The 24108-nt window shown below is 39.4% G+C and overlaps 3 protein-coding genes across 9 annotated transcripts in view; 2 read left to right on the top strand and 1 right to left on the bottom strand.

Moving 5' to 3' along the window:
* LOC113679082 (uncharacterized) overlaps nucleotides 1–9793 on the bottom strand; it is a 121973-nt gene extending 112180 nt beyond the window's left edge. For 3 of the 7 annotated variants that reach the window (XR_016186005.1, XR_016186007.1, XM_089204474.1), the window contains exons 1-2: nucleotides 9513–9785; nucleotides 4195–4257 (exon numbers count right to left, since the gene is read on the bottom strand). Coding sequence is in view for 3 of the 7 variants with exons in the window: in XM_089204474.1 (XP_089060600.1) it covers nucleotides 4195–4257; nucleotides 9513–9667 (218 nt within the window). In the remaining 4 variants the exon portion in view is untranslated. Of the gene's footprint in view, nucleotides 1–2893; nucleotides 3535–4194; nucleotides 4258–9512 lie in introns of those variants that run through there. The other 4 variants (XR_016186006.1, XR_016186008.1, XM_089204478.1 and 1 more) reach the window with 3 other exon arrangements.
* LOC113673828 (uncharacterized) lies at nucleotides 813–4148 on the top strand. The gene is made up of 2 exons (XM_027190277.2): nucleotides 813–1000; nucleotides 2788–4148. Exons 1-2 carry the CDS (start codon nucleotides 890–892, stop codon nucleotides 3451–3453), a joined length of 777 nt encoding a protein of 258 aa, XP_027046078.2. The 5' UTR covers nucleotides 813–889; the 3' UTR covers nucleotides 3454–4148.
* LOC113673825 (dynamin-1) lies at nucleotides 9699–24100 on the top strand. The gene is made up of 23 exons (XM_089204463.1): nucleotides 9699–10015; nucleotides 10093–10166; nucleotides 11096–11245; nucleotides 11861–12064; nucleotides 12480–12578; nucleotides 12671–12779; nucleotides 13211–13262; nucleotides 13521–13663; nucleotides 14635–14770; nucleotides 15506–15573; nucleotides 15683–15821; nucleotides 16470–16556; nucleotides 17152–17222; nucleotides 17335–17392; nucleotides 18186–18267; nucleotides 18852–18883; nucleotides 19650–19759; nucleotides 20135–20264; nucleotides 20469–20612; nucleotides 21082–21138; nucleotides 21677–21861; nucleotides 22705–22818; nucleotides 23001–24100. The coding sequence occupies exons 1-23, from the start codon at nucleotides 9855–9857 to the stop codon at nucleotides 23074–23076; spliced, it is 2481 nt and encodes an 826-aa protein (XP_089060589.1). The 5' UTR covers nucleotides 9699–9854; the 3' UTR covers nucleotides 23077–24100.
* Nucleotides 24101–24108: the final 8 nt, after the last annotated feature.

Raw genomic sequence — 24108 nt, 5'->3', positions numbered from 1 at the left:
TCATTTTGTTTTTGTAAGATTTTTGTGTAATTCAGAGAAGATGGGTGGGAATTCAGGGAACCTGTTGATTTTTCACAGGTTCATATGGACCATATGATAAGATTTGCGTAACAAAACAGCTTTCGTTTGTGTTGCCAGGTGCGGCTGTTTAGTAAAGACGAGATCCACTTAACACCGAAAGTGACTTCAGAAATTTGGCAAGTAGCCGAAACATTTTACAAAGATGCAGATGAAGTATAACCAAAATAAGTAGTACAGTCACCATTCATAGGCAGACACATGAAAATATTATGCATTCAGCTCGGGACGTGTGACCAATTCAACCAATTAGTTGATAAAGTGAGTCGAACTGCTACAGATTGAACGCCGGAATAACACGAAACACACCAAGTAACACGAAAACACCCGAGGACCTCCGATCTATTTTGGTATTAGTCCCTTGAATGAAAGATATTGCTCATATTAGCCGGCCATAATTGATTTAGCGCCTTACATAACTCTAAAAAATAAAATAATATTTCGGGAGCACTCCACAGGATTGACACTAAATAGCAAAGAAATATTTTTTGAAGAAGCTCTTTTCATTAAAAATGGTGTAAAAACAAATAAAGAAAAATAAAGGGCCATAAAGGTCGAAACTGTAACAATTTATTACATGTTATCATTTAGGTCTGGAGATAGCTTTGTGTGGAGTGGATAAATGGTTCTCGTTTTTAAGTAAATGCGCAGAGCCATCTTGAGTGGTTGGTACTTTTATCTAATCGTCATCTGCGCCGAATCGCTGGAGGAGCTCTCGTGAGACAGTCCATATAAATAAAGCAAGTCATCTCGTGGCAGCTGATCGGTGCATCTCGACTCTGAACACCAGGTGATTATTGCCAGTTTGATCATGGGAACGATTATGTCATTCTGCTGGCGAATTCTCTCCAGATTTCCATTCTCAAGAGGAAAACCATCACTCACCCAGAAAGAACAACAGGATAGCTGCTCAAAACTGACGGTAAATTGTTTATTGGGGTGCAACTTCAGTATGATAAGTGACTAAACCTTCCGTCTGTATGGAATATTCAGTCGAAAATTTGTGATTTTTTTCACAGTGACATAAATCAGTTATCCCGCGGCCGAAGTATTTTCGAGACTGCAATCAGACTTTTAGAAGAAAATCGTTTAACCTTGACTAAGCATACGTTTTGAGATTGATCAGGCAAAACTGTATTTAGTACCAAACGTAATTGTTTAGAAATATATCAAAAAGAAAATTTGATTCCAATTTTTTTGTCACAGCTTTGTGGTAAAAACTTTCCAATCATTTTCCTTCTCCTAAATAATAATTATGCAAGTGAAAGAAAGCAAACAAATTGGAGCAAATTCTCGAATAAACACGAGAAGCTTAGAATGTCTTCCAAAATTCGTGAGTGCTTCGGCGTGATGCATCCAAAAATAGGTATCAATTCCATCTTTGATTTTCTATCATTGCGTAAATCTTTAATTCCACTCAGAATTTTATGACGCCTAAACGAAGATAATTTTCGTATTACCATTAACGCACCACCAATCAAATCTCTTACCTTAATTGGCCCACTGGGGAATACCATTAAATCCTCACGTTTGGTTTCAGTTTAAGGATTTGAATTTGAATAGAGTCAGAATAAGTCGAGGATGCATAGCGATATTGTATGTGTGAACAAGCTCAATGGTTTTCGCGTAACATATAGCGTATGTTTCTCAGACTCATTTCCACAGAGCACATAACAGTTCAAAGGAAAATTGAAACGCACACCTGCGCATTCGTTTGAAGAAAATGATCCATCACTTGGAAGAATTTGACTTCTCACTGATGAAGCTGTTAGGTGCCTGTTGCTAGTTTTCTTGTTTTTGTTTTTCGTTTTGTAATAAATCAACTGACCTGTGGTTTTCTGAATAAATAATGAGAGATGAAGGAAGTTTTCATCAATTTTCACAGTTTGACTAACAAAAGAGTACGTTAAAATCTTTCAGAGAAGAATTTCCTTTATATAATATTTGATTCCATAAAGGATAATTGAGGCAGAACTGAACCGACAAAAAATCGTAGATTCTTTTGATCACTACAAGACCCGATTTAGCTCAATATTTCTGCCACTGATCACTATAGGGCTTACCAAATTCAAAATATTTTAAGAATTCATTTAGGAATAGCATAATAAACACATCTTAGTCCAAAAAGAAAATTCATTGCGAAGTGCAGGCGTCGAAGAATTATGACTTCGAGAGTAACCAGGAGTCATTTTGTTGTGTACTTGAACAATAGGGCAATCTACTCTCGAAGTGTGTTTTGCCATGAACTTGGGTGTAAAAGAAAAAAATGGATACAACATCGGTACTAAAATAAAAAGTGAGAAGAACATTTCTGCTACGGTTCCTAGAAGTGCTCCAAACTGCGACGGTGTTTTGACTAGACAAAGAAAACTTGTCCACTTTATTTGCAGCGATAGTCGCTAGTTTGGCGACTATTGTGTGACGGTCATGTGTCAAGTCGCATAAAGTTTTCTTACCATAGTTTTCATGGTCTGAAGTCTTAGTGAGTTACACATTTATATACATTGAAGATTTTGAATAAAGCTGGGCTTGGAACACTGCCTGGCTCGTTCTCCGTTTAAGTTTGTCAGACATGGTGGGAATGAGAGACGCTGCGACCCGTTGAGTCAGTGCGCGTGCGCCGGACTAACGTTCGAGAATCTTAGGAGTCATTAGACCTTTCGGAATAAAGGGTTAGCTGTTTCTGAAACATATTTTCCTCTTAATCAGGACGTATTAAGGAACGGTTCCAGATGCTGTGCTGATGTGAAGTGTGCAAGCTTGGCGCGGACAGCGAGGGAGCTTTTATCAAAAATGGAACAGATTCAAACACAGCTGCATAACGAAGTCGTGTTGTGGAAACTAAGGTACATACGGGGTATATGCACGACAGAGAGTCGACAAAACTTCTACGAACTTCTTGGAAAGTTTAACTCCTTTCACGAAATGCTTGACGCGATCATTGAAAATGAAAAGAAGTATATAGAAGCCATGGAACCGGAACAAAAAGGAGAAGAAGAAGAAGGAGGACATAAAAGCGAAACCATAGACGCGGAGCCATCCGTAGTGTTAATCGAAAAATCAGGCACCGAAAAAAAGGCTTTGCGGAGAAGAATTAAGTTCTTCACAAAAGTTCATGAGCGCAACGTTAAACTGCTATTTCTTGTTGTAAACGAAGTAGCAGAGTGCAGGTCGATGGTGGATACTTCATGCATCAACGGTCAAGAACTGTCGGATAGCTTCGCGTCAGAAATAACAGAAACTGGTAGATTTTTGAGCGTGCTAGAGGAATCGCATGACGAAGAATTAATTGAAGCTTCGTCAAAAAGGCTTGGTCCCAACAAGCCTGAATGCACGATTCAGAGGGTAGATCCAACGCAAAATTTGACAACTTGAATCAGTTGGTACTCCGAACATCATTTTAAATTGTTGTATCCCACAGTTACTAGGCACGCTCTGATTGGTCAATTGAACGGGCTGTGATTAAATCAAAGCAGTTAATATTGGCAAAATCTCAAATTTGGCGGGCTGATGAATGTTTGGATCTTTTATTGTCCTAAAATAATGTGTTTAAAGGAACCAATGACCGAACAACAATATCGAGCAGACTTATTATATTTTCTTTGTGCGTCAAGTTGTTCGATGCGAATGGGAGTCGTTTCACGAACCCGTCGGAGATAAAACGATTATTTAACCCAATCATAATTATCATATTTGTCGCAATATCCTAATTAGCATATATCATGATTATCTAACCAACCTGTATTTCCCAATCCGCACAGTTTGTAACGGATCCTGGTTTTTCCCCCAACAGGAATAGTAAGGTTTATATTCGCTCCGACGAAGAGCTTACGGTCGAAAAATCAGCTTTAAAAACTCTTCACGTTGGCCAATTTAGATTATCTTGATTATACGCCCCACCGACGCAGCACCACAGTTTTTTTTTTCTAAAAGAAACCAACCCCCACCCCCATGGGATCGGTATGCTACCCCTATAAAGATATTGAAATGACTGCAAACCTATCCGTGTAAAACATACTTTGATGGAGTAAGCAGGAACAAAGTAAAAACGAAAAAAGAGAAAAAATAAGGTGGAGAAGTTGCTTTCATTTGAATCTAAACTTTAAAGTTACTTACCCATATGTAGGGTTCACCATCTGCATGTTTACTCGTGTCACAAATATCGCCAGCATGGACAATCTGAAGAATGGAAAGGAATATATGATTTTCTATCGAGAAACGAAGAGTAAAGTATCGACTAAATAGATTCAACCGAGCACAAAATGGAAGGCCTTGAGAAAATTTCGCCCATCTCCCCCTTATATCGCATATAACTTAGCCCTTCAAGGGCCTAACGAAACCACCACAGCCGATAAAGAGTCTCGAAGGCAATTTTGAAATTGCAAGGCAAGCATTGCGGCATTTTAAAGCACGGTGCTGTAGTATACTAGGACAGCGGTTGTTTATGTAAAAGTATACATCCGGGAAAGTGTGAGCGCGGGAAGATTATTAAAAGAAACGTGTACTGTGTGTACTGTTGTTGTTCGCCTTCGTGGCTGCCTTTTGTGGCATACTTCTTCATTTTTAGACACTACAAATTGGCGACGAGGATGGCGAATTCAGTAGAAAGGGCGCTTCCACCTCTAGATTTAACAGGGTCTTCCTCTCAGGTCGCGGAACGATGGCGACAGTGGAAACGATCGTATCAGTATTACATCGATGGCAAGGGAATTACGAATCCTTCTCGGAAAACAGCTCAGTTACTTCATTTAGCAGGTATGGAAGTACAAGATATTTACGAAGATATTCCAGATCCTGGACCACTGAATGTTAACGAGGATAATGAGTATGTGGTGTGTCTGCGAAAGTTGGATGCTCATTTTCGAGCCGAGGACAATGTACCGTACGAGCGTCATGTCTTTCGTCAACTTACGCCGACAAAGGGAGAGACCGCCGATAAGTTCATGGTTCGTTTACGTAAACAAGCTCGTCATTGTAATTTTGGTCCAACTTTGGAAGAAAATTTACGGGATCAATTGATTGAAAAGTTGCCTAATGTTGAGCTAAAGAAGAAGCTATTGGAAGTCGTTAATATTACTCTGCAAGCAGCAATGGATAAAGTTCGAAAGTGGGAAGCCTCACACGAGCAGGCAGGTCAAATGGTCATGCCAAGCCAAGAACCTGGAGCAGGTACTCATGCAGTTGAAGAACGTCCTGGGCGTGGAGACAAAAGGAAAAGCGTTTGTTTCAACTGTGGTAAAGAAGGTCATTTTGCCCAAAGTACAAATTTTCCCGCCCGAGGTCGCAAGTGCAGCAAGTGTGGTAAATATGGTCATTATGCCAGCTGTTGCAAAGGGGGAAGGAACTCGAAGCCTGGAAAACAAGGTAACAACCAACAACGGGGAGGCAGACAGCAGCGTCATGGTAAGGGGAGACAGGCAAATCATGTTGAGGGTCATTGTAACGAGTCAGGTGAGGATGACAGTTTTGCTTTTACTATCGAAGAACAGACATGTGCTATGTCAAATTCCTCTGAACCCGTCATCTCAGTGAAGATTGGTGGAATCAGCAGAGATGTGTTGATTGATTCAGGTTCTGCAAGTAACCTCATTAGTAAAGATACACTGCAGGAACTTAAGTATCAGGGGCTCAAGATTGAATTAAAACCTTGTCTGAAGAGATTGTATGCTTATGGGGGTCGAGAGCTTAAAATTGAGGGCCAGTTTCAGACAGAAGTTTCCGTACCCAAAACAAAGGTTGTGGCAGATTTCATTGTTGTTGAATCCGGGCGTTGTTTGCTGGGATATTCGTCCGCCACAGATCTTGGAATCCTTCGTGTGGATCTCTCGGGAACTCTTGGGACAGGAGACTGTAACACTGTTGATGGTACCTTCGTGGGAGGACTCAAAGCAAAATACCCCAGTGTATTCCAGGGAATTGGAAAGCTTAAAGATTATCAGTTGAAGCTACACATTGACCCCAGTGTAACTCCAGTCGTTCAAAAAATGCGACGAGTACCTTTTTCTGTAAAGGACAAAGTAACTGCCAAGGTTAACGAACTCCTTGAAAAGGACATAATTGAGAAAGTCGAGGGGCCTACGGTGTGGGTAAGCCCAGTCGTTGTTGCTCCTAAACCGTCCGGGGACATAAGGTTGTGTGTCGACATGCGGAGAGCCAACGAGGCCATTATTCGGGAAAGATTGCCCATACCAACCATAGATGAAGTCCTTGAAAGTCTTAATGGGAGTGGTGTTTTCTCGAAGTTAGATTTAAGGTGGGGTTTTCACCAAATTGAGCTGGATCCTGATTCAAGGGATATCACTGCTTTTGCCACCCATGATGGTATATTCCGCTACAAACATTTGAGTTTCGGTGTAAATGCCGCACCAGAGAAGTACCAGCATATCATCACCCAGTCAATGGCAGGTCTACAAGGGGTGTCAAACATAGCAGATGATCTTATCGTTCATGGTCGAGACACTGAAGAACATGATAAGAACTTACACAGTGTGTTGCAACGTCTTAGTGAGAAGCAGCTGACTTTGAATGCTGAAAAATGCACTTTCCGAATGACTAAAGTGGTATTCATGGGTCTTTTGCTGAGTAAGCATGGCATCGGCCCAACGGAGGAAAAAGTCAGAGCTGTTGCAGAGGCAAGTCAGCCTCAGACACCCTCAGAAGTCCGTAGCTTCTTGGGGCTCGTTGGATTCAGTGCCAGGTTTATACCCGATTTTGCTACCACTGCTGATCCCCTCAGAAAACTTGCAAGAAAAGGGGAACCGTTCGTTTGGGGCAAGGAGCAGGAGCAGTCGTTTCAGAGATTGAAGAGTCAAGTTGCAAGTGCACCAGTCCTAGCTTACTTCGATAAGGACACACCCACCCGTGTTATTGCTGATGCAAGTCCTGTTGGACTTGGCGCCGTGCTGGTGCAAGAAAAGAATGGGGAAAGCCGTGCCATCTGTTATGCTAGTCGTAGTTTAAGTCAAGTGGAGCGTCGTTATAGTCAGACAGAAAAGGAAGCACTAGCCTTAGTCTGGGCTTGTGAACGCTTCCACCTCTACTTGTACGGGCTTCCACAGTTTGATCTGGTGACAGACCATGAAGCACTTAAAGTCATCTATTCCAGGAAGTCTAAACCTTCAGCCAGAATAGAGCGCTGGGTACTGCGTTTACAACCGTACAACTATCAAGTTTGCTATGTGCCTTCAAGAAAAAACATCGCAGATGCCCTTTCCCGACTGACGAAGATACCGGCGTCAGACAATTCCGCGGAAGATGATGGATATGTACGCGCGATAGCTCTACATGCTGTCCCCGCTGCATTGAGAATCAAAGAGATTGAACAAGTCTCAGCACAAGACTCTGAGTTGCAAGCACTCAGAAATTGTCTCATCGAAGGGAAATGGGACAATGCCCCCAAGCAGTATTTGCCAGTGCGCAATGAGTTGACTTTTATTGGCCATGTAATTCTCCGGGGGACAAGAATTGTTATACCCCAAGCACTTCGCAAGAGAGTCGTTAGTTTGGCACACGAGGGGCACCAAGGAGTCACAAAGACAAAGGAGAGACTTAGAACAAAAGTCTGGTGGCCTGCTATGGATCGTGATGCCGAGAAAAGATGTGCAGAGTGTTACGGGTGCCAGATGGTTACAAAGAACGTTCCACCCCCACCATTGAAGTCAACACCGTTACCCAACAAACCATGGGAAGAAGTAGCTGTGGATCTAATGGGTCCGTTACCTTCTGGAGAACACTTGTTAGTTCTCGTTGATTATTACAGCCGGTGGATAGAAGTTGATGTTATCCGAACAACTTCCAGCAAAACCATCATTCATTGCTTGGATGCCCAATTTGCAAGACATGGGTTGCCTAAAGGTCTGCGTACCGACAATGGCTCAAATCTTGTATCCAAAGAAGTAGAAGATTACCTGACTGAAATGGGGATTGAACACCGTTACACAACACCTCTATGGCCAAGAGCTAATGGCGAGGTAGAGAGGCAAAACAGGTCGCTTCTTAAGTCCATGAGAGCAGCCCATGCAGAAGGACAGAATTGGAGAGAGGAGCTAAACAGGTTTCTTTTGGCGTACAGGTCCACGCCACATTCAACCACAGGAAAGAGTCCCGCCGAGTTATTGTTTAGGAGAAAGCTAACAACTAAAATGCCTGAGCTAGTCAACGTTGAAGAGGAGGAGCTAGAAGTGAGCGACCAAGCCGTTCGTGATCGGGACAATCAGAGAAAGCAGTTTAACAAGGACTATGTGGACAAGAAGTTCCATGCCAGAGATCGAAATGTGAAAGAAGGAGACAGTGTTCTGCTTGAGAAGAAGAAAGAAAATAAGCTGTCACCTTGCTATGAGAAGGAACCATATCAGGTGATATCTCGTTATGGGGACCAGGTGGTGTTGCGATCGCCTCAAGGTGTCCAGTACAAACGCAGCCTTCAGCATATTAAGTCCTTTAATACGCCAGATCCAGAAGAACAGGAAACGCCACAACAGGACGCTAAACCACGGACTGAACCTAAGTCATTTGAGACGCCACCTGTGGCAGAGGATCAAGTACCAATGGCTGAATCACCACCAGAAGATGTACCTTCTACTGTACCTACAGCTGAGCCGCATGTGAGAAGATCCGGCAGAGTTACGAGCCGTCCAAAGGCTCTGAGTGACTACGTTCTGTACTAAAACTAGTGACATTGGCATTTTCATATTACTGTTCGTTGTTATTACATGAGTGACATTGAAACGTTGTTTTATAAGCTGAACGGCCAAGGCTATGTTTATGTTTAGCGTGATTTTTGTCTTGAACATTTGGAATCGAATTGAACTTTTACGGTATCTAAACAAAGTGGAAGTTTGTTATGTTTCTGTCTTTCGAGGTTAACCATCTGAGCGAAGAAAGAGAGGGAATGTAGTATACTAGGACAGCGGTTGTTTATGTAAAAGTATACATCCGGGAAAGTGTGAGCGCGGGAAGATTATTAAAAGAAACGTGTACTGTGTGTACTGTTGTTGTTCGCCTTCGTGGCTGCCTTTTGTGGCATACTTCTTCATTTTTAGACACTACAGGTGCACCCTGGGTGAGTCATAGCCGTGAAACCTGGACAGAAAATTTGAATAAAAGTGATTCAAAAAGGATTTTTTTCTGCAAGAAATACAACTTGAACATGATTATTTGGTCGGTCTTTCAAATCTTATAAATTCATAACTGCAGTGACAAAGAATGAAGTCTCTGTCTCTTTGCCGGGTGGCACGACATTTGTTTTCTACAGCGCCACGTGAAGAATTCTAAATTCAGCGACCTCAATAATCCTTAACGCGAATATTATAGCAACTGTTCACCATCGCCAGAAGAATCATGAACATTTCAAAATTGACTTGTCTCTCGTTACCTTTCGCTCCGACGAGATTTTTTTGGCCTGTTCATCCATATCACCAACAAATAATCCTCACCTTTCAAGCAAAATTCTTGTTAAATACAAACTGTAGAGGCTAGAAGCTGTTCTGCATTGAAACAATGCAATTAACTGTATCCCTCGGGATGAGGTCAATGCAGAATTGTTTCGTAGGTGTAGCACAACTAGAAGGCTGTTTGAACACGCCGCCATTTCTACGAAATGTCTGCTGGGAACTTTAAAGTGATTTCCGCTGACTGAAAAGGAAATGACTCGAATTTTCAACCAGTGGTTCCTTGAGAACGAGGTTGAACATTGTAAAATTGATCGTGAGGGTACATAATTGTGTCACTCAGAGTGATCTTGTTGTAAAGGTTACTGTGATATTTTCGTTTCAAAGATGGGGAATCGAGGTATGGAAGACCTTATTCCCGTAATGAACAAAATCCAAGATGCGTTCGCTCACATTGGGCAGCCATCGAACGTAGATTTACCGCAGATCGCCGTCGTCGGAAGTCAAAGTGCCGGCAAGAGTAGTGTGTTAGAAAACTTTGTGGGCAGGTAGGGCATTTATTTTATGGTATAATTGAGTTCTTTTCGGTATCATCTGTCTTGAAAATAAATACATCGTCATGTAGGGACTTTCTTCCGAGAGGATCTGGAATTGTCACAAGAAGACCGCTGATACTGCAACTCCATCCGGCCAAGACAGGTTTGTTTTTTTGAAATTAGCTTCAAAATGGCGAATGGGAATTTAGCTAGCTTTCCGGGACACGTTGAACTTCAAGTCACTGAGTACGGCTGTTTTAATGGGGTGTGACAAAGCCTGTTTATCAATGCATTGATGTACGTTTAAACTTACTCTACTTGTACAAACATGCAATTGCACGGTCAACGTATTTTACTTCACTTCCACAATTGTTCATTATATTTTTGCGAATAGACATCTGTTCAACAAGATTACGTTACAGGCTATAAATAAAGCTGACCTATTTTTTCTTCTTTTTTTTTTCGATTTGAGTTACTTATGATAGGACACTAGAAATTGTGACATAAAGTTTAAAATACAATTTGTTACAACGTCCGTGATTCTTATAGCGATGGCAGGGATTAGTACAGAAAGAGAAACAATCCCTCTTGGGCAAATTTTACGAATTTTCAGTTACATGTCAGAGACTGACTTGCTACGATAATAGTCACTTCATTGTTTGTGACTAATGCAATTTTGTCTCGTGGGATATCATTGATGTACATTTATGTAAAAATTGTACACACTTTGGAAAATGGTTAGAGAAAATGTAAGACAAACATTAGTATCAATAGTAATGTAATTAACCCTTGAACTCCCTTGAGTGACCAAGACAGAATTTCTCTTTACAATATCAATACAATATCAAGCAGACAAGTGATGAGAATATAGAAAAATATCAGTTAGGGAATTATAAGTTGATTCAATACCAACTTCTCCAAACTAACATCACAAGAACTGTATGGGAGAAGTAAAGAGAATTAGAATTACTTTGTAAGAGATCTTGGGAGTTAAAGGGTTAAAAGAAATTATATTCATAAATGTGTGAATAAACTAGATTTATGTTATGTTGGCATGTGCACATTTTTGTGGTCTGTGTTTTTTCACTGTAGAGTGGGCAGAATTTCTCCATTGCAAGGGAAAGAAATTTGTAGATTTTGAAGAAGTGAGAAAAGAGATTGTTGCAGAGACTGACCGAGAAACTGGCAGCAACAAAGGAATCTCATCAATACCAATTAATCTGCGAGTTTATTCTCCTCATGGTATGCAACTTTCTTGTTAAGGTTTTGTTTTAACTAATTGCCAACCAATAATGAATGTAGATAATAAATATATTTTTGATTGTGTAGTCTGATTGTCCGGGAGAAGTTTGTGCAAACTGATTGGTCCATTTAGCCATAATGTTACTGTTTACAAGAGTCATTTGTGGTGTAAATGTTGTGCACAAGAGGTTTGTATGGTGCCAAAAGTTGTTGGCATCTGTTGAGGGGAGTCTGTCCTACAAGTTAGAGAACCATGCAGCTTTCCAGAATCTGTTGTTGAAAATAGTTAGTGCTGTTGGTTACGCATTGTGCAGAGTCCCAGTCAATAGCATGGCTGGTAATTTGATGAAGTATAGTTATGCAACTTTTGTACACAAATTTAATTCACAAGAAAATAATTATATGTTATGTCAAGTACAGGATTTTTCTTAAGTTTTCCAATAAATGTTTATTGAGTAACTTGTCACTTAGTGTCTCAGAACCTCTACAAATGTTTTATCTCTAATGTCTCATCCTACCAGTATAACATCAAAATTGCTTTAATTTAAATTCTTGAAGACCCTGGTTCTTTCTTCCAAACCTTTATCTAAAGAACTCTACCTTGTGATTTTGCAGTATTGAATTTGACGCTAGTAGATCTTCCTGGTATGACAAAAGTTCCTGTAGGTGACCAGCCTCCAGATATCGAAATGCAGATTAGAAGTATGTTGTTTCAGTTCATCACCAAACCAAACTGCTTGGTGCTAGCAGTGTCTCCTGCAAACTCAGATCTGGCAAACTCTGATGCATTAAAGATTGCAAAAGAGGTTGATCCTGAGGGTAAGATTGGCATCTTTCTTGCAGCCAATTATTTTATTGGAATGTATATCATTTGTGCCATTTTCAGAAAGTGTTTGGTTGAAGAAAGATAGAGCAAAATTTCAATTTTTTTCCTTTTACCCCAACTGTTTCACTCCCAAGATCTCATTGGTAATTCCCCTAATTGATTATTTTTTTTGTACTCATCACTTGTCTGCTTGATATTGTATTGATATTGTACTTGGAGAAATTCTGTTTTGGTCACTTTTAAGTGGAAGGTTAATTTTTACTGATTTGAAACTCTTGTTGATAATATCCTGGTTATTCTTCACAAACAACAAAGGGTCAATGGTAAATCTGGAAACTGTAAGAATTGCAGTAATCATATATTGATTGTGTGCAGCTTGTGGATGTCCTTCTTGATTTTTTATTCCAGGAGTGCGAACAATTGGAGTGATAACAAAGTTAGATCTCATGGATGAAGGAACAGATGCCAGAGAAATTCTTGAGAACAGAGTCCTCCCCTTAAGAAGAGGTACTGTCTGATACACATTGCAATGAAATGATATACATTGCAATGAAAATTTTTGTGCAAATCTCTAGACTTTTTTTTGGTGTCCTTTTCAGGTTATATTGGAGTGGTAAACAGAAGCCAGGCAGACATTGATGGTAGAAAAGACATTAAATCAGCCCTTGCCTCTGAGCGAAAATTTTTTCTTACTCATGCATCCTACAGGTAAGCACAGACATGTATCATGAGCACAGATTTATTTTGTCTAACGAGCTGGAGACTGCTGAATAGGTAGGAGCAGCCCAAAGGGTAATTAGGGCATCCCCTTTCTACTTGAGGTCTGGTAGTCCCAGAATTTTCAAGCCCTTCACCTTACTGCCTACTGCTTCTAAGTTTTTCTTAGTTCGCAGCCCCCCTAGGTTTAATTCCTGATCTTATCTCCTTTGCTACTCTCTGTTTGCCTCTCTACTGTGGGGAATTTTGATCAGTTTATGTTTCTTTGGAATATTTGTTTTATTCTGTGTTCAAATTTGCCTTGAAAGACCTCACCAAGGGAGTTTTTATATAAATAATGATAGTGATTATTATTGTTTTGAAATATCTTGGGCACTTCTGAATAACAGCTCCTAATTTTATACTTCCTGTAATCTTTTCAGGCATATTGCAGACAAAATGGGAACAGGTTATTTACAAAAAGTTCTTAACCAGGTGAGTTCTGTTTCCTTGGTTTTTTATACCTCTACTGGTACATAAATCCCAATCAAGATTTTACTTACATGAAAACATTGTTTGTGAGGATTTGATATTTATGACATTAAATTAAAGTCCACTGATAATCATATTTATTTAACTGAAATCAATTAGTGTGGTTCCAATACATGTATTATTTTGATATGATTGATATTGTTTTCTGCAGACCTGAAACATTTTGCCCCGGTCAATTTTTAACAATGATTGTTTTCATAGCAACTGACCAATCACATTAGAGAAACTTTACCAGCCCTTCGAAGCAAGCTTGAAGAGAACATTATGGCACTTGAAAAGGAAGTCAGGGGCTTCGAACATTATAATCCAGATGATCCATCTATGAAGACAAAAGCCCTCATGCAGTCAGTATCCAACCACTCTGTGCACGTCTTAAAATTAGTTTTGTGCATTTGTTCAAATGTATATGATATGTAAGACAGCCTTAACCCTTTAACTCCCAAGATCTCATCAGCAATTCTCCTTAGTGTTTGCCATATAGTTCTTGTGATGTTAGTTTGGAGAATTTGGTATTGAATCAACCAATAATCCCCTAATTGATATTTTCTTTTTTCTCGTCACTTGTCTGCTTGATAGTGAATTGATATTGTAAGGAGAAATTCTGTCTTAGTCACTCATTGGAGTTAAAGGGCTTATTGGTAATGTCCTACTATCTTATAGTGTGCATTTCACTTTGGAATCTTGGTATGGAGAAACACTTTGAAACCAATCATAGTTGCAAATATTGTACTCTTTCAAAACAATGTCTAATAACGACATTGATGTCTTAGGAGGTAGAAGATTGGAGCACACCACAAATTGGTAATGCAAGGTATCATTGATTCAGAAGAAAAACCAGCATTTTCATTAAAACTGAAGTAGCATACAAATTATTTGCACTTTCCTTACAATGACTGGTATTCCTTTTTTTATAGCTTAATAAACACTGATTTTAGATGTCTGGATTAAGTGCACTCAAAAAATTATGATCATCATTAACCAGAATGGCGGCTTATTTTTCACTCCTGAGACTTGATACATTAAGTTTGTTTGACGGTGTTTTTAATCAACACCTTTTCTTTTTCATTAGAATGTGGTCTGCACATAAACATTATTTGAAGTCAGTGTTTATTATTTTTCAAGAAAATGTATTCTTTAATAGGAAGGAAAATAGAATATTCCCTTGCATCTCCATTGCAAACCCAAGAAGATGAGTCAGTGCTTATCAGAATTAGTTCTTTACTCTGAAATTTAGTACATCTACTTTTGGCAATTTTAACTTCTTGACTTAGGCCTTTTCTTTTTCTCTTTTTGACTGTTAATTCTTATTTAACAGGATGATACAGCAATTCAATGGAGATTTTGAGAAAGCCATTGAAGGGTCTGGTGATTCAATTGATACCAAAGAACTCTCAGGTGGAGCAAAAATCAACAGGATATTTCATGAGAGGTTCCCATATGAGTTAGTTAGGGTAAATATGATAACTGCTCCAAGTGCTCATTACCCCAAAACAACTCCTTTTTTCAACTCTTTCATGAAGACTGTGATTTCTCAATGTTTGGGGAAATGTGACAGAAATTCACTTCTTCTGTGCAGTGCAATATTTGTTGTAAACAAAATATGCAAATCTAGATCCTAGACAAAAAACATAAACTTTGCAGGAGAATTGTAGATTGTTACACCTTTCGTTATTGGATACCAGCTACTCTAAAACACTTTGTCAGTTGTATTGCATTCTTTTTAGAATTTCTATTTTTTCTTTTAACAAATTAAGCTTAGATGATTTCTCTAAGTAAATAACAATGAAATGACAAAATTTTGAAATTTTTAACCAGATTTTGTCGATAGTAGCCTTAAGTTGCCCTCTAGCCTAAAACTGGAGAAGGGATTTGCTTGAGTGAATGCACTTATAACTGGACTGATTTGTGATGGAATCTTTTCTATTACAGGTAATTTAGTGTTAACAACTGAGTTGAAAACATAAATTGACCACTGTAAAGAGTATAAAAGCTGACATTCAAGCATTAGCCCTTTGTCAGAGCAATTGACGAAGGGCTAATGCTCGAAATATCAACTTTTTTACTCTTTACGGTAGTCAATTTATGTTTCAACTCAGTTGTTAACATTAAATTATCTGCTATACTCTCCCACTGATGCAGCACCACAGTTTCTTTAGAAACTTACCCCCTTTTCTATTACACTTTAGGTGGAATTTGATGAGAAACAGCTCAGAAGGGAAATTATGTTTGCCATCAAGAACATCCATGGTATCAGGTAAATGTGCAGTTTAGTTTGATTTTGTTGGTCACTTTTCTTATTTTGCAGACCTAACTAGACTTTTCTCAGTCCTATTACCATTACTGAGGTTGGTTTTTCATGATAGGGTTGGTCTTTTCACTCCTGATATGGCCTTTGAAGCAATAGTAAAGCGGCAAATTGAGAAACTGAGGAGTCCAGCAGTGAAGTGTGTGGATATGGTTATGTCTGAATTAACCAATGTCATCAAGAAATGTACAGATCCGGTAAAATGGAATTGTAAATTACAACAATCATTATGAGACCTGAGATCAATGTCAGTAACTGAGCAACTACACACCCACTCCTCCCCCAACCCAACAAGAGTCAACTAACAAAAAGTTAGAGGGTTAGGGGAGGGGGAGGGGAGCAGTTGTTGAGATACTGACATTGGTCTGAAACTTGCACTCTCTTTCAAGTCCATTGCTTATTAAAATTAGGTCAGAAATCAATTTGATGAGTAAGTAAATAATGGAAGTTATCAATCTCAGGTCTGCAGAGGATTTCTGTCAGCTAGCTAAAATTAATTCCAAGTCAAACTGTCAGCATTCAGTTGGGACTTGAGTCTTAAAATAAAGATGGATTTTTCCCTGAATGAATGAATCGAAGGAAAAAAGAGGAACCATATTACCAATGACTACCTAGGTAGGTCAAAAAACAGAATAGAATCCTTGATTGGAATACTTAGGATATACAGTTGTTAAAATACAGTTTGAAAAGTGTGCATGCCATAAAATATTTAAGATAAGGTATGTGTGGGTGCACTTTCAATTAATGTTGGCTAATTCAAGCAACCCTCATGCAGGGGTCTATACTATCATAATCTTCAAGGTAACATTTAATGTGATATCTAAGTGGATTTATTTAATTTGCAGATAGACAAATACCCTTTACTGAGGGACCAGGTGGAGAAAATTGTTGTAGAACATGGAAGAAAGGGAGAGGCCAAATCTAAAGACCAGGTACAATTACAATGAGATTGATTTGTGTACTTTTAATCGAGCTCATCTCGTTTTCCCCAACATGAAGTGACTGGGAGTGTTACTTCCTCCCCTCCCCCTACCTGAATGTATATGCCAGTCCATCACAAGGTTATCCCCTAGCATTTTATCAAGTATCCTGACAAATTTCTGGTATCCATATATACTCCTGGTTGGAGAGAGACACTGTAAGTGCAAATTGCTTTGCCCAAGAACACAACACAATGACTAGGCCAAGTCTTGAACCAGGTTCTCTTGACCTGGAGACCAGAACATTAACCATTTGGTCACTAAGTCTCCAACCAAGATGTGCAAGGACTACTGTAAAATTTTGGTAGTGTTGTTTGTCATGAAATTCATTGGAACACATTCCTAACACTACAACATCTCACAAGATTTATTGTCATGTTGCATTCCTGTGAATTTTTCAGTATTCACACATTGAGTACATGCTTGTAAATGTTAAGAGTATATGGAACACAATGTCATCAGGTTATATGCTTTTGGTAACATGCATTTCATGTACTGGTGCCAATTTCATAAAAGTCATGTAATTCACGTTTAATTTTATCCACAGGTCAAAACATTTATTGATATGGAGCTTGCATACATTAACACAAATCATCCTGATTTTATTGGTTATGCAGCGTAAGTTAAAGTGTTTTCACTGAAAGATTTTGACTCAAACTCTCCCTGAATGCTCCTTATTTAATATGCAGTACAAGATTACAGGGTTAATTTTTTTGCATTTTCTTTACAGAGCATCAAGTACATCCAATCCTGGTGAAAAAAAAACAAAAAGAACTATCTCCAATCAGGTGTGTTTTGTCATTTTGGTTGAATTGTCCCTCAACTCTTTGACTCCCAAGATCTGAATGTAAATTCTCTTCTCCAGCTGCCACACATTTCTTTGTAAATTAGTTAAGAGAATTTGGAGATAGATCAAGATAACAACTTCTACCTGATAAGTTTGAGTATTCTCATGACCGCTTGCTGAATAATTTATGGATATTATAGGGAGAAGTTACATGTAGGAGTTAAGGGTTAAGGTTGTAGAGTTCCTTAGCTGGAACTTAATCTTGTCACTTACTACATTCTTTTGCTGACATACCTTGTGATGGTGCATATCTGCAAGAGTACTTTCTGTTATGGGGTTAAGCATTTTCTTACATTTTTGACTCAAAGAGTGACCAGCATTCAATTTCTCTTTTTAATGTTACCCCTGAATCACACATTCAGGTTGCAGAATAACAGAAATGATCACCATGGATTGTTAAACAAATTCTCCTTGAAATAAACTAAGAAAAGGATAGAAGACAGTTTGGAGAAGGTTCATACTGATGTTGGGGTGTAAATGGATAATGAACTCAGGAGTATAGTTGAATACTTGTTATTGCCAGGAAAATCTGACAGAAATGGGGTAATCTTCAAAGAATGATTACACTTTCTAAGTTAAGTCCTGGAGCCCAGTGGACCATCTTAATAAATGTTAACCCTCAGTTTCTGTACCTCAAAATAAGAGGAGTACAGAGAAGTATATAGATCAGCAGTGTGTTCAATCATAACATTTTGGCTTCTAATTTGGCGTCTGCACTTTTTTTCTCCTCTCAGGTGATTAGGAAAGGTTGGCTCACAATAAGCAATACAGGATTTATGAAGGGAATCAGCAAAGAGTACTGGTTTGTACTTACAGGTAAATTGCATAAGTTAAAGTGTGTGTGGATATCCAGGCTCTTAAATCCTTATAACTGTCTGCTACTGTCATGCTTCCATTTTATCTGCTGATAACACCTTGGTAAGTTATCAGACCCAGTGGAGTCCAATTTGGTCTGTAATCAGGCAAGTGAATACAAAATGGAAGGACAGTGAACCAGGAGTCTGATTTGTCAATCACAATTTTGATTAAAGATTGTTAAAATTCTGTTACCAATTAATCCTAGCCATTATGATTTCTGAAAAACCATAAACATAATTATTACCATAGTTAGAAAAATCCTCCATTTTGGAAATTCCACAATTTGTAGGATAAGTGGTTGTTGCCATGGTTATTATAATCAATTCTGTGATTTGTGGATTTGGCTGATTGGACTTAGTGTGGTTGGCCAATTTAAATGTCCAAACACGGATATCCGCTTACAGCCTATACAACTCTACAGAATAATTAGTGAAAAATAAAACAGCAAATGGACCAATCACATTTGAGGACATTGTAATGGTTATGACTAGCTGCCTAAGTAGTGATAACGTCACGGTATTTATCATTATGTATTCTTTCAGCTGAATCGCTTTCATGGTACAAGGACGAGGAGGTATGTTGAACTTGATTCAGCCCTTTGACACCAAAAAGTGACTAACATTAAAATTCTCCTTCCAAGATCAGTGCTGAATCAGTTTTAAGGTCACAGGAATATAGGAAGTTATCATCAGCTATTGATAAGCCGTTGATTGTTAAACAAATTTTCCTTGTCAGCACCTTAGGAAATGTTTAGAGAACAGTACGGAGAATATGCATACTGATGTTGGAATGTAAAGGGTTAAAGTCAGTAGTCTGAAAGGTTGATTTCAAAACAAAGATCAACAGAGGTAGACATCATTCTCCTCAGTGGCGAGGAAGTCGCCATGGCAACCAAGCCACAACCCATCCTGAAGCACTTATCAACACAAAACCAACAAAGTGATATGTAGAGAATATACATTTGCTCACTTAGTTGGTGGGCGGAAGGGAAGGAAACCATTAGGGTGGAATGAAATTGAGCGAAAGCAGAAGAAATACCTCTGCAAAACTCTGTAGAACGCCCCGCATCCCAATGGTGATACTGGCGCGTTTCCTTGGTTTCATTTGGATAGAATACATTTAGTTTCATAATAATATTAAGGAAAACTATGCCACTCAGAAACTATCAACTCTTTCCAAAACATCCGCACGTTGTTGCCTCCTATCTTAACCTAGTTCTTGCGTATTGCGGTAAAATCGTCCAGAGCTGGACGATTATTGCAAGGTAATCAGAGCGCGTGTATCTCTTTAATCAACTGAACCACCATACCCACTCTGCCTGCAATCCGTTTGATTATTAGGAGAAGGAACAGAAATATCAATTAAGATTGGATAATGTGCGCCTGCGTGATGCTGAGGCAGGATTCATTTCCCGAAAAGCTGCCTTTGCTATCTTCAATCCTGATCAAAAGTAAGTCGATTTTTTTCCTTTTGTTTTCATGTTGGACACCACTGATTTTTCACCTTTCTTTGTTGTACTCTTAGTGCGTTTGGGAGTCTGAAACTTCAAGAGAAACAGGGACGTTGAGTACGGTTTGCGCGATATCTTCAGTTTACGTGCAGTGTTCGTTTGTCACAGAAGAAATTTTTGGTGCGCATGAGTAAATGTCGTTTCGTTATTATGCATCATCATAATACTGCTGTAGTTGGGTGTAACGCATCTCCTAAAATAAAATGCTTTTGGTGATGCTTTACCTGGCGACAAAGCTCAAAGCTTCTCTATAATTTACGAAGGACAGTGGCTTCGTGTGTTGCGAGTAACTATTTTATGGTTTTTTTTTTTAAGAAACTTATTTAAAGACCACAAAGCGTTGGAGCTTGCAGGAGAGAACCAGGACGTTATAGACAGTTGGAAAGCCTCGTTCCTTCGAGCCGGAGTGTACCCTGAGAGAGATACATCGGAGGATAAGGGCTTGGTAAGGACCGCATGAAAAGAAGAAAGAAAAGAAAGTGCTATTGCTTTATTGAAGACCCTCTGAATTATCTTGATTGATGGAGAGGTTGACGCAAGTTTTATTGACCAATGGCCGCGCGCGCATTGAGGCAAAACTCAGGTGACTCTCGATACTTCACTAAAAATTGCCTTGCCTGCTTTCATTCGGTTTTTTCTCATTTTATAGCAAGGTGAGATAGGCACCTTAGATCCTCAGATGGAACGTCAAGTGGAAACCATCAGAAACTTGGCGGATTCCTACATCAAGATCGTCAGCAAAACTGTCCGGGACCTCGTCCCTAAAACTGTGATGTTCTTCATTATAAATAATGTAAGCTCACGCTGCTGTGGTCGTTACTCTATTTAGAAGGTGCTTTAGTCACTTTTAGCGCTGCAAACTTATGTAGTGATTGCTCTGGTAAATTTTTCCAGCACATCTCATTTGCAATAGTATGTTGTTGCAACAGGCGAGCTGGTTTCCAAACCTGCACAGCCTAAAGACATCCCTGAGACTCAGGTAGAAGGAACAATGGCCGGTACACACCGCGACCGCGACCGCGACCGCGACCGCGTGGTGTTTACGGCAAACCTAGTCGTGTGTATTGTTTCCAGAACAAATCGTTACGACTTATTTTATACTTATGAACATTTGGCAGATCAGTGGAAGCATTTTTTTACTCGACTTTGCGCCAGCTTTATTTCATTCGGTCATACTCATTAGCTGAAGTTTTCTGTACGTCTAAACAGACGAATGTCGGGACAGTCAATAATATTATGCATTTTTTTCTAACACACGTTAGGTGAAGGAATTCATTGGTCAGGAGCTGTTAGCCCATTTATACTCGGGTGGGAATCAGGTAAGAAAAAAAAATCAAACGAGAGATACTGATGACTGTCCACGCACGCCGCACAAGCTTGAATAAGCAACATTGGAACAATGGTAATATCTCAGCAACTGTGCACCTACTCCTCCCCTAACACAACAACAGTCACCTAATAACAAGTTAGGGTTAATGTTGGGTTATTAAGGGAGAGGTAGGTGCATAGTTTCTCAGGTACTGAAATTGATCCGCAACATTTTGCCTACTCTGAGCGGAGTAACGTGTTATAAAAGAGAAGGAAAAGAAACTATAATTTCTAAAAATTTATTTAACAACGCAATCAGATTCTACCAGGGTCGGGACTCTACTCTAAACGAAACAAAAAGACAACGAAAAAAAAAACAGAGAGGATCTACTTTGACGTCTCATTTCTTAAATCCTTGAATCAGGGATGAGATCCATTTCAGGGGGCCTTCTCACATTTACCTTACATTTAAGCGACCCCTTCCCTTTCCCCCTCCCCCCACACCCCTGCTCACGGAAAAATGCGATGTGTTTATTCTCCTTGATTTAGAATGACTTGATGAAAGAAAGCGAAGCTGAAGTCGTTCGTCGGGAGGAAATGCTGCGCATGTTCCACAGTTTGAAGGAAGCTCTACGGATTATCAGCGATATAGACGCGAATACCGTAACCACATCGCTGCCACCTCCTGTCGACACAGGGGACCGTGACTTACTCGATTCATACAAGCCTCCCGGGTATTAAGTTTTTACACTCTAACATTAGTATGCACATTCTCCATACTATTTTCTATACACTTGCTGAGGTGCTATCAAGAGGAATTTGTTTAACAATCAAGAGCTTCTTTAGTTGGTGATCATTTCCTTTATTCTCGTGACCTTAATGTTTGATTGAGGGGTGATATTGTAAGGAGAAAGTCGATGTTAGTCAGTCTAAGGGGTCTAAGGGTTAAGGATGACGTCTTTGAAACGCTGAAGTTAGCCTTATCCGACTTTAACGATGCTAGTCCAGATTATACAGCGACTCGTTTGAAATTGTCTTATTTGTCGTACGAGAGAACTAGCAGCAAGATTCCTTTTGTGGACGAGGCTGTGGGAAATTTGGATAAGGCCTAGAGGACTGTAGATTAAATTGGAGGCCACCAAATTTCTCTGTTTTGAAACCAAGAATTTGCGAATCAAACAAGTGAAGCAGCGGCGAAACGAAAGAAGGACAATCCAACTGATTGGATGAAAACCTACTACGTTAGGGACCTTAGATAACCACAAGACGTTGCGCGCGTAGACCGCCATTTTCAATGTCATCTAAATTTGAATATGGTCCATCATCCAAGCGCATACAAAGGATTTAAGGAAGTGAATAAAAGGAATCTAGTAATGGCCAAGCCAACGTAGAATCTCTGTGGCTCTGTGGAACGAGAGCCTAGGAGCCAGTTTAGATTCCTTATTGATACTTAGAACTTTCCTTGTCCCACGCTCAAGAAAAGACGTGAGAAAGTCCTTCTCCAATGTTAAGGGATATTATGGAGCACGCATCTATGTAACGAACGACAAAAATGTTAAATTTACTTTTTCTTACAGAAGCACTAGACAACCTCCTGTTCCTAGGGCAGGTCATCCGAGTCCTAACCCACCGTCTCGACCGTCCCGTCCAGGCGTACCATCTCGACCAGACAATGCTCCTTCTGTACCCAGGTAATTAAATTTGCTCTTGTCCGCTTCGCATTTAGAAGCTTTGAAACGTAGTTGTGTAACAAAAGCGGTGGCTCATTTGGTTATCGCAAGAGAATTCTCTTAGTTATTGTTCTTCGTTCGGACGTGAGGCATTTCAGGACTGTAAATGCACCATTTTTTTTTATCTAATTTTTTTATCACAGGAGACCCAATGCGCCAGGCAAACCGGCTCCTCCTCCACCAATACCTGGTCGGCCTCCTGTGCCATCAAGACCTTGAATGTCACGCAACTGCATCAGCATCGAACCCGCTTGTCCTGCAAGATGTATTTTCTCATTCTTCAATTACTATTTTGTGTAAATGTACCTGAAGTTAGGCATACCAAATTTTTTAATTGATCATCAACTTGACGGCAAATTTTTTGGCAAAAACTTTAAGAATATATTTGCAAAAGGAAAAGTTCATCCTTCACATTACTCCTAAGTACCACCTAGAAGACCGTACTTTAATTGTTTCCCACCTCTAACACGTGGTGTTTGGTGAAATCGTCCCATTTATAATAATTCCGAAAGATACGCTGTACTATGATCAGAACGACTGGTCAATTGGCTTAGTTTGATTTAGTCAGTATATATAGTTAAATAGGTAGGTTTGTATAATTACGTTTTTGAAGATGAAGCCCTGGAAGGCTTGATGGATGGAAGGGTGATTTCTTTGGCGGCAGGCTTAAACGAACGAAGAAATGACTGAATAAAAAAATTCGTTTTTTCTTGTACTCGTGGTATGACTGACGTAACTCGATTATTGGCCTTCATAATTTCGCTTTAGATTGGTATTAGAATCGAGTCAAGCTTGAAATTTACCTTCCTGATACATATACGTTTGTTTAGAATACACACTTAAAAATGATGGTTTCGAAATTTACATAGTTATAAACTAAATCGAGAACCATACTTGTAGTTGTAGACATTTGAAAGGTTCACCAACTTTGTACACTCCTAAACATCTGGCAATGTTTGCTCCTTGATCCGGCTTCATTATTCGTGGTTGGTTTTGTCTTTTAACACTCACTGAGTTGAAAAGCGCTGAAAAGGCTTGCTCGATTATCTTCAAAGTGTAGCCGGTTCAGTAACTAACAATATTTAGTAACAGAGAAAAGATGGCGAGCTCGAGGCACTTGCCTCGCTTAGTAATGTAATGCGCCTGAAGACTTGCATGTTGTGATTTAATCATGCAACGATTAGTCGTAATTTTTCAGTGCATAGAAAAGTACCCAATAAATTCATATACATGGAGAACTCAACAACTAAG

Source organism: Pocillopora damicornis, chromosome 4 (genome assembly GCF_964200805.1).
Source record: "Pocillopora damicornis chromosome 4, jaPocDami1.2, whole genome shotgun sequence".
Classification (NCBI taxonomy): Eukaryota; Metazoa; Cnidaria; class Anthozoa; order Scleractinia; family Pocilloporidae; genus Pocillopora; species Pocillopora damicornis.
This window is presented reverse-complemented; position numbering and strand designations above follow the sequence as displayed.

Coding starts and splice junctions, on each gene's coding strand:
- LOC113673828 (XM_027190277.2), top strand. CDS start 890: ATGGGAACGATTATGTCATTCTGCTGGCGAATTCTCTCCAGATTTCCA. Junction 1,001..2,787: donor ATAGCTGCTCAAAACTGACG/GTAAATTGTTTA, acceptor CCTCTTAATCAG/GACGTATTAAGGAACGGTTC.
- LOC113673825 (XM_089204463.1), top strand. CDS start 9,855: ATGGGGAATCGAGGTATGGAAGACCTTATTCCCGTAATGAACAAAATC. Junction 15,822..16,469: donor TCAAGAAATGTACAGATCCG/GTAAAATGGAAT, acceptor TTTAATTTGCAG/ATAGACAAATACCCTTTACT. Junction 17,223..17,334: donor GATTTTATTGGTTATGCAGC/GTAAGTTAAAGT, acceptor TTTTCTTTACAG/AGCATCAAGTACATCCAATC.